Raw genomic sequence first — 10,103 nt, forward strand, 5'->3', positions numbered from 1 at the left:
GCCGGTCACGTGATATACAGGTAACGAGAGAGCTTAGAGGAGCGCGTGTATATATGCATGCATATATATACGTGGCTTTCCATGACAAAGGCCGGACTCCGGCCGGAACGCAAGAAATAAAGCATCGTTTTTTTTTCTTGTTCTTTTTTTTGTGCTTGCGGCCTCAACCTACAAGTGCCTGTTCAACTACCGGATCCCGGCAGACTCCCACTTTATATATATGTACATATAGTTCTAAGAAAAAAAGCGCGTAGTAAACTCAACAGGATTTAAGTGACGTTACGGCCGGTGCCCGGCCTTCATGAAGAGATTTGATCTTGATGAAGGCCGGACTTGTGTTCTGACGTGCTTGTGTTCTTCGAACTATTCATGTGCCGGGTCCTGTGATATGCTATGCTTCACTGATATATATATATATATTTTTAAATGCGAGGATAAATGCCTCAGGGCATACAAGGGTATGTGATGGGGGTGAATAAGGATGATTAAATGAATGAAAAATTATTTGCTGACTTAATGAAGTCCAAGAGGGACCGATAATGCGGTCCCTGCGTCCAAGCAGTGTAATGGCTCAGATTATGCGGCGAGAGTCCCGCTGCTGCGAGGTGCCGGAGCCTCGTCGGTTTGAGTGCAGGGCAAACCCACAGCAGGTGGTGGATGTCGGCTTCAACATTTCGCGACTTGCAGAGTGGACACTCAGGACGAGGATATAGCGGGCGAAAGTGCGGCCACTTCCTAGTCATGGCAGGAGTGAGGGCTACCCCGACCCGGATCCTCCGAAGCGCAACCTCCTCTGCACGGGTAAGACCGCGGGGGAGGTTTACCGCACACGGAGGTATGAGAGCACGTGTGCGGCGCCGGAGGTGCTCCTTTCTTGTTAAAAGGAGGGTGGCATCATCTAGGTGAAAGAGTTGAGGCAGTGACGATGGAGAGGTCGCTAGACGGGTCGCAGAATCCGCACGGCTTTGGAAGCTTAGAAGGTCGCGTGGGATCCACTCGACAGATATTGGCTGCGGGATGCGTGCCGCCAGAAGATGGATCTCTTGGCATATGTCAGGGCTGCGACTGACGCGTCGCAGAAGCCGCGTCGCCTGGAGGGCATCAGTGCGGATGACGATGCGGGCCGTGGGGACCATGGGAAAGGCGGCTACAGAGCACAACGCTTCTCGGATAGCAAGGAGCTCAGCACAAAAGGAGGAAGGAGGTTCTTGGACTTGAAACCGGGTCGTCTTATTAAGGGCAGGTGCGCATGGGCAATAAATTGCAGTGGTTGTTTCACAGCCCTTAATGCTTGCATCCACGTAAAGGACGATGGAGCCAAGCGGCAGGTGGGCATCTTGAGCTACAATTCGGTCACGAAGCGACGCCGCCGCGTGAGTTGATGTCGGGCGATGTATATCAGTTGGCTTGTTATCACTCAGTTGTACAAAACTCCAGGGAGGAAGAACTGGCGATGGTGGTGGTAGAAGCGAGTTCGAGAAAGCGTAAGCCCTGAGAGCACACGGTGCGTGTGAAAGGCTGGTCTTAAGCTTGCGAGCATCACGTCGCTGCTGCACCAGCTCATCTAGTGTGTTGAGCTGTGCATTTTCTTGGAGAGCCACGATCGGGGTGATGCGGGGAAGGCAAGTGATGACCCTCATTGCCTCGCGATTAACAGCCTCAAGGCGATCCCATTGTGCCCTCGTCAAATGCTGGAATTGGGCTTGATAAATAAGGCGTGGTTGCACTACCGCCTTCACCAATTGTCGCGCAACATATGAGCGGGCGCCGCCCATTTTAGGAGCAATGCGCCTAATCAGACGCAACGTCTGAATTGCCTGCTTTTTAGCGCTGGAGAGCCAAGCAGTTCCGGTTCCCGACTCGTGTACCATCAGACCCAGAATTTTTATAGTTGAACATTGTTGAAGAGGGGTTCCGGACAGATGAAGACGAATGGGTGTTCCAGAGAGTTTACGCCGGCCCCAGCGATTGGCGACTGACATGTAAGCAGATTTGCTGACGGAAAGCCTAAGGCCGACCGAAGAGGCGTAAGTCGCCGTGATATCTAAAGCTGATTGAAGGGCAGCGGCTTGAGTCTGCAGGTCCTGATGAGTGCTCCATACCGTGATGTCATCAGCGTACAACAAGAACTTTATGTCGGGTACATCGTGCAAGCGCCATGCAAGCGGGATGAAAGCAATATTGAATAACGTAGGTGACAATACAGATCCCTGGGGTACGCCACGAAGAGGGACAAATGAGCCGACGGCGTTACCACTGAGGCGAATCGCAAAATGTCGGTCTTCAAGGAAAGATTTCACAAAATTCCGTACTCTAGGGGGAAAATGCAGCATGTCAATTGAAGCCAAGATGGCAGCATGACTGATGTTATCGTACGCCTTTTCGACGTCCATAGCGAGGACAGTACGGACACTGTGGCTACGAGTTGACGATAAAACCGAGGATGCCAAGACAGCCAGCCCATCTTCAGTACCTATGGATGGACGGAAGCCAATTTGAGCAGGGTGGTAGAAACCGTGGTGCTCTAGCCACCACGACATTCGTGTGGCTAGCATTTTCTCAGCAAGCTTGCACAACGTTGGCGTTAGGGAAATTGGTCGGAAGTTGCCAAGGTCAGTCGGCGGCTTGCTTGGTTTCGGAATCGGGATCACAATAGCTGACTTCCAGCCTGGAGGGACAACGCCATCTAGCCATACCTTGTTAATGGTGTCGGGGAGTTGAGGCAGCACAGCGGAACTCAGGTTCTTGTAGGCCTCATAAGTTATAGAGTCTGGACCTGGTGCTGTCTTGCGACTGGTACCATCTATCGCTGCAAGCAACTCAGGCATGGTGAAAGAGCTTGCAATCCCCTCGGAGTCTGCTGTAGATGGTAACCTGTCGATATGTGTCGGAATGCCTGCCAAGGGAGCACCATTGGCTGTTTGAGGCAACACGTCGTACTGCGGGAAAAACTTCCGGGCTGCTTCTCTGGCGAAATCATCCGGCGACAAGCCAGCAGCGAAGCAGGCTGTGGCTGCCGCGTCTGGACGGCGGCCACCGTGTTCCATGGCACGGAAGGTTCGCCAGAGAGAAGCATTCGATGTCTTGGATGAAAAACGCTCACACCACGTATGCCAGTGCCTCCGCGAGAGGTCGCGTTCATATCTGCGGGCCTTAGCAGTAAGGGAATTCAGTCTTGTACGTGCTTGTGCCGAAGTGGGGTCTCGGGATGCTGCCAGCTCAGCTTGTCTGCGAGCAGCCCACAAGTTGAGCAGGCCGATATCCGGTGCCGGTCGATCGACGTCTACCCAGCTGATGGTTGTAGCTTCATTGAGCGCGCTTTGTATGCGGTCAACAAGTAGTGGTGACGAGTCCACAGAGGTATCTTGGAGAACGGTGCGAAATTTGTCCCAGTTGACCACAGAACACTTGCGGCGCAATCGGCGGGCCTGCGACGGATGAAGGCCGATGATGATAGGGTGATGGTCACTACCCCAGCAGTCGGGCTCCAGGTGCCAAGTGGGAGAGCCGGGACCCGACCACCACGTAAGATCCGGTGCGTATGTTGTACGTCGAGCTTGAGGCACAGCTCGCGTTGCTGAATCGGGATGGTTCAGTAGTACAAACAACGCATCCGCGAAGGCGTCCCGCACACGCCTACCTCGAGGGCTAGAAGTAGGGTACCCCCAATCTGGGTGAGGGGCGTTGAAATCACCACCAACTAAAATAGGACACGCTGGGTATTGGCGACGGACATTCACCAACCAGCCCAGATTAATTCTTGAAGAAGAGCCACCGGCTGGTCTTATGTAGTATGACACTACCACAACAGTTGCCTTGGGTAACTTCACAGCTACTGCCACTACCTCCTCATATGAGTTACACCAGTTTTCAAGAGAAAGGGAGACCTGAGGATAGCGCGTATCCACATACACTGCCGCCTTTCCTGGAGGGGCAGCTGTGTGCACTTCACTTCACTGATATATATGTATATATGGGTCAATTCATCTGAAAAGTACTAGGTGTTTTTTCAACCACCTCCGATTCTGCTGAAAAGGAAATTCATACTATTTTATCTCAGTGTGAGAAGAAATTACTCGAGCGATTTCTTTCTGAAAAATAAATTTCTGATGCCGTCCGGGTGCTTCGAAGGTTGCGCACACAAGTGAAACTACGTCCGGCAGAAATATTTCTACAGAATTGTTGCTTGGACCTGTTACTATGAAATGGTTTCCTATATTCTGCAGACATCACTATTTCATGACTATTGTAGTTTACTGCTTTTCGTTTTAATTTACTTTATTTTTACTCATGAGAATAGTCCACAATTCTGTTTTTTAGAGAAAGAACTAATCGCTCCATGAAGAATATATTCCCAATGTGGGCTTGGTAAGTATGTATACGATATGACAAAAAATTACTCTGAGAAGAAATAATACCTAAAGTTTCTGTTAAAGTTATGACAAAAATGAAAAAAATTACCTTCTGACTCGTTTTGTGACTTAATTTTCACAATGTAGCGGTCCAAATAAAAATATGGCGTAATCAGCATTATATTGTATGCTTTGCTGCCAATTTATTTAGAAAGCTTGAAAATAGTAAATTTTATTTTAAGTACGAAAAAAATTTGAGCTGCACAATCACAAGGTTGTGCGGAGCAGCTCTTCGTTTCGCTTTCACTGCACAGCACGTTGCTCGGCGTTTAAGCCCGGCTGGTTTCAAGCGATACATATTTTTATTTTTTCATTTTGATGACAATGTCTTTGGCAACTACAGATTGATTTCGGGTTTGCGGGGTCTGAGTTTCTGGCCACTTTCGTCTCGTAAATTAAACAATGTGAGACCTTCTAGTGCACGTAGGACAAGAAAACAGGCATCAAAGTGTGCGATGTGTACATCTTTACGTAGAGGTGCTGATGATGGCCACATACTGTACAGTCCAATGCACACTGCGAACGCAGAATCAAGAGCCGGCATGTCAAACAACTTCGCTCACCTTGACACTATTGGTGTACTGACGCTTCACGTATGTTTTTATGTTTCACCCATTTGATCCGAGATAACAGTGTGGTAATGCAGCAGCTAAAATAAAGCATTAAAATATTGTTTGTGAAGAAGACGCATGTAGCATTTTATCTATCTATCTATCTATCTATCTATCTATCTATCTATCTATCTATCTATCTATCTATCTATCTATCTATCTATCTATCTATCTATCTATCTATCTGTCTGTCTGTCTGTCTGTCTGTCTGTCTGTCTGTCTGTCTGTCTGTCTGTCTGTCTGTCTGTCTGTCTGTCTGTCTGTCTGTCTGTCTGTCTGTCTGTCTGTCTGTCTGTCTGTCTGTCTGTCTGTCTGTCTGAGGGATGACTGCACCATGAAACACGCTCTGGCCGTACATAGCAATGATTGGCAAATAACTAGGACAGAAACCACGAGGCTACATGCGCGGCGTTGTGACCGCAGGTAGTAGTAGTAGTAGTAGTAGTAGTAGTAGTAGTAGTAGTAGTAGTAGTAGTAGTAGTAGTAGTTGTTGTTGTTGTCAGTGTAGTAACTCGTAGTATAGTCGTAGTTGTCGTAGTGCTTGTTGCGTTGTTGTTAAAGTACGGACAAAAACAGCCATGCCCTCTTGTCGCACCGCGCAGGCTTCTACGCTCCAGCTGGTCCGGATGCCTGGAACGCAGCTATTCCCGCCTGCGTCGCTGCGAGGAGACGCCCGATGTGCAGGGTGCGCGTGGCCTACTCATGGACTTCCTCGACCGGTTGCAGCCGTGCGCAGTAGACGCGACAGTGCGGAAATAAATTTTCACTCGAAAATTGGCTGAACCCCTTGCATCTTGTGGATCTGTTCACGGGTGGGAGCGCAGGTGTGCAGAGGAACTGATTCCGCCCCAACTCCAGGAAGTTTACCAACGGCAAAAAAAAAAAGTCGCCGTTTCGCTCGAAAGGCGAACCATCGATTGCGATGGCAAATTAGTGGACAGCTATACTAAGTAAGCATAGCAGTTTTGTCGGCTGCATAAACTTGGAAACATTTGCTTGCTAACTGAATTAACAAGCATGGTGTCAGCGCTCACAAGCCAACATGAACGCATCATACTCGTTGAGCGCGGACGCTAGCTCTCAATATTGGAGGACGCTTAAGCTTCGCCTTCAAGAGTGAAACGCAACAGCGTTCCCGTCGACCCGCCAAGGGGTGTAAGACAATGCGCTACGGCGCAGCGACCACTGACGAGGCGCCCCGCATCGGACTTTGCACACACCAATCACGCGGTGAGCGTCGAGCAACGCAGCGTTCGGCGCGGCAACGAAACGTGCGCCTGAGCAAGCGGAACGAACCAAAAAACTCGGTGTCTCGGAGGGGGAAACGATCTACGCCAGCCAAACGTCGTGATCGGCACGGGCAGAGAGATATATAGATAGTTATCTAAAGAAAGAAAGGAAGGATCGATCCTGCAACCCGTGAGAGAGCACGGCGACGCGTCGTCAGGGGAGAGGGAGTCGGGGCCGCGACACGCCTCGCACCGGTCCCCGCACAGCCCCAATGCGCGCGTGGCGCGCCACCTAGCTGTCGGGGCAGCGCCGTACATTGAGAGGAGGGGGTCTTCTGTGTTTGCCGCAAGATGGCTCTGCGTGTGCGGAAAGCGCAGAAGAAATGTTGCGGAAACGTACTTCGCTACTCGTGTAATTGCAACTTCTGTAAGTTACATGCTCATAATTACCGATATACACCGCAGTATAACTTTCTACGGCACGTTTTTAAGACAACACCGCATTCACTAGAGGCGCTTTTGTACCGCTTTGAAGCATCGAACTCGTGGGTGAGCGGTAGCGTCTCCGCCTCACACTCCGGAGACCCTGGTCCGATTCCCACGCAGCCCATGTTGCAAGTTGTTTTTATTTATGAATTGCGTGCCGGGATTTTTCGCTCGCGGCCAACGCCGCGGACGCCGACACCGACGACACCGCCTTTTCTGCGACACGAGCTCCTTAACGCTGTCGCGTTAAAATGTTGGTGTGAGCGCGGACAGCAGCACCGAGTGAAGTGACCTTTGTGCGGTCTATCAGTTCAACGCAACAGCGGCGAGAACACAGCGCGCACAAATGTACGAGCCGTCTACAGATCCCTTTCCAGATACGGCGCGCGTGACCGTGCAAAGTACGCACTTGGCGAAGTCGAAGCTGCCCCCCTCCTCCCCGCGCTGCTTCCCAGCTTTCCTCCATATATGGCGCGCGCAATGCTGCAGAACCGTTTCAAACCGTCTCCGCCGGCGGCTCGTAACGGTTTGAAACAAATGTACTCTTCTGAAGTCGTTTGTTGAACAGTTCGAACCAATTCTATGCAAATACATGACAGCCTTTCCGAAGCATTTTAACAAACGCTTTATGGCCTCACCTGTGCGCCATAACTGCCCACTAATTAAGGCATTTAACAGGGCACGTTGAAGTTATTAGTAGGATTTGTGCAATCAATCACAGCCTGTTCTTATAAATGAGCTACATTCTAATGGTATATGGACTAGATATGTCTGCCGTGCATAACGCTTATACGCGCAAAAAATATTTGGAAGCAAAGCGTTGTAGTCAATTGGCGATAAATGCATGCTACATGTCATCGGTGAATAGTGTAGATTGATTGGATACTTTTCTATAGCATGAAAGGTTACGCTTTTGTTAAAGACTACAGTCGCTAATACAATGCCTGCCCTTAAGAATAAGTCCCACACACACACAAAAAAAAAGATTGCTGGCTCTCCTGTAATCAAGAGTAGATGTAAGCTCTTCTTGTATTTTTTTACGCATATTATTTAGACATTTCGCATATTCAAGAAGTTTTCGAGCGCCGCCTCCCGCGTCTGACTTAGCAGAGCGGTGCACTTGTTTACATCGACATCTATAGCCACAGATCGTTGTTAGCGCCAACTATTGCGGAAAAGGTGCATAGCTGATATAATGTCAAGTAATGTCAAAACGTAGCAAAACACACATATCTGCGCACGTGAGCCGCGTTGTTCCACCCTGATGCTGGTCAATATGAGCGGCGCCGAGCCACTTAAACAGCGGCAACTGTCATCCATATGCATATATTACGGTGTGTTAATTTATTACTGATTCTCACTTTTAGAGCAGCACTCGTTCCTGCGGCGAGCGTCGGCGTTGTCCCTCGTGACCGAGCGAACGAACACAGCGAGGTGGTTGTTCATGTTGCTGTACCGGATGCACCGCATCTTGCTTTGCGTTGGACGCAGAGCTAAGCAGTGCATCTCTGGACTTAAGAAATGTGTCACCATGACAACATGTACAGAGCCACCCATCTACGTATAGCGTATGCGACCGGCAGCGTATACAGGAACGGTGACGTACAGATGTCGCCGCTTGTTGTGAACGCGCCGTGCGAAGCGAAAAGTAGTTGATTTGAAATCGCTAAGGCCAGAACTGAACTATAGAATAGTTTCCTGCGTCCTAACCTGCTTACTTTTCAGTTCAGGTCTGCAGCTATTGGGTGCGCGAACTCGACGGCGCAAGGCCTAAGCTGCGCTGCACAGGAACAACATTGGCTCAAACTTCATGCGCACCGCTTGAGAGGGTTGATGCTTGTGAATTTCAACTTCCTAGGCGTGTTTTGACTCAGTTTGAGCGCGATTAATTATATACACAAACGAAGGCGTCGCGGCTATCGCGTTGTCGGTTCAACGGCCGATCGCGCGAGGTTCGCTCAAAGCCCGTCGCAGCGCTACAGCTCGCGCTCGTCGGTTGCGCCGTTGTCAGCCTGGTATGATAAAATGGTTTCATTGACGCACAATAGTCGGCCAATCGTTAGCGTGAGCGTCCTGTCGGTCTCGTATCGACCCAGTGCTACCGCGCCTTAAACGAGTACGTGAAGTCAGCTGGCACACGCTGTGAGGGACGAAGCTGGAAGAATTAGACTTCGTCAGCAACGTGATGCAGCAACCAAGTGTAAAGCATGGCACTTTTGTTAAATTTGCAAGCCTTCAATGAAAGGCAGCCGCCAAGTGGCTCACTGTGCCGTCAGTGGTACGGCCGAAGCCCGGGCCGCTTTCTGTTTTAAATTGGAGTTGCAGTCTTACGTCTTGCGTTTCCGGCACCGCACCGAGTTCGAGCAGCCAGCGGAGTTTCTACGCGGAACACGAGTGTTTGCAGTAGCGCGCGTCCGAGCGTTTACTGCCTTTCTGTCTTTTTTTTTTTTTTGAGAGCGCAAATGTAAGGCACCTGTTCCTGCGACTAAAGTCTCTAGATATTATTTTGCTTTACATCTAGGGACTTTCCCTGTGGCGAGCGTTCGCGTCGTACCTCGTAACCGAGCACAACGAAAGATGAGAGTGAAAGCGAAGCGCAGTGGTCAAAGAAAGACGGCGCGAGCGAAGATAGCGTGAGGAGGAAAACGTAGCAGGAAGCTTCAGCCGAACCATGATGTGGAAAGCGGAGGAGGAGGGTATTGCAAAAGCGTGAGAACAAAAGCGTAGTCCCGCGCAAGACGGACTATGGCGACGATGGCTGCAACATGGCGTCAGAGTAGCGCGCGTCGTTAGGGCGCCTAGGTGCGCTCCCTCACTAGCCTCCGCTCCGTTCGCGGGGCGCACGCATTGAAAACCCCTCAATTTTCCAAAAGTGGCGCCATTCTTAGATTTTCCGCCACCCCGCTCTCCCCAATGTTTCCCCCTCCACGCCTCCTGTCGCCCCAGCCTACTCCCCTCCCCCATTGGCCAATCTGTGTCGCGTGGAAGCAGGCACCGCGCTTTTGTACATTTTTTTCTTTCCAGCGCACTCCCACCGCCATTGTTGGCCCTGCGCGACGAAAGTACGCGCAAACTGACTGATCGAGTGCGTTGGCGGAACAAATCGAGGTGTTAGGGACGAGAACTTAACTGTCACGCCTTGCTGCTGCGCCTTCGGTTGCCGCAACCGACACAGCGACGGCAAAAGGCTTCTTAACCATCCGGCGAGCGAAAAGTGTGGATACATAGAAGAAGAAAAGTGTGGATACATAGGAGAGCGCGGGCTGACTTCGAAGAAGTGGCAAAAAACGCACGGCTTTGTGAAGTGCCACGGTTCCCCACAACTTCTTCTTTTGAGCCTAATTCACGCCTGCGGCTTCGAAAAA

General features: G+C 50.4%; 1 protein-coding gene across 3 annotated transcripts in view; it reads left to right on the top strand.

Moving 5' to 3' along the window:
* LOC126540244 (uncharacterized) overlaps positions 1 to 5,806 on the top strand; it is a 61,298-nt gene extending 55,492 nt beyond the window's left edge. For all 3 annotated transcript variants that reach the window (XM_050187045.3, XM_055075907.2, XM_055075908.2), the window contains exon 9: positions 5,626 to 5,806. In XM_050187045.3, coding sequence (XP_050043002.1) covers positions 5,626 to 5,782 — 157 coding nt within the window. In that variant the 3' untranslated portion in view covers positions 5,783 to 5,806. The remainder of the gene's footprint in view (positions 1 to 5,625) is intronic.
* The last annotated feature ends 4,297 nt before the right edge of the window (positions 5,807 to 10,103 follow it).

The sequence above is a fragment of the Dermacentor andersoni genome, chromosome 2 (genome assembly GCF_023375885.2).
Source record: "Dermacentor andersoni chromosome 2, qqDerAnde1_hic_scaffold, whole genome shotgun sequence".
NCBI classification, from domain to species: Eukaryota; Metazoa; Arthropoda; class Arachnida; order Ixodida; family Ixodidae; genus Dermacentor; species Dermacentor andersoni.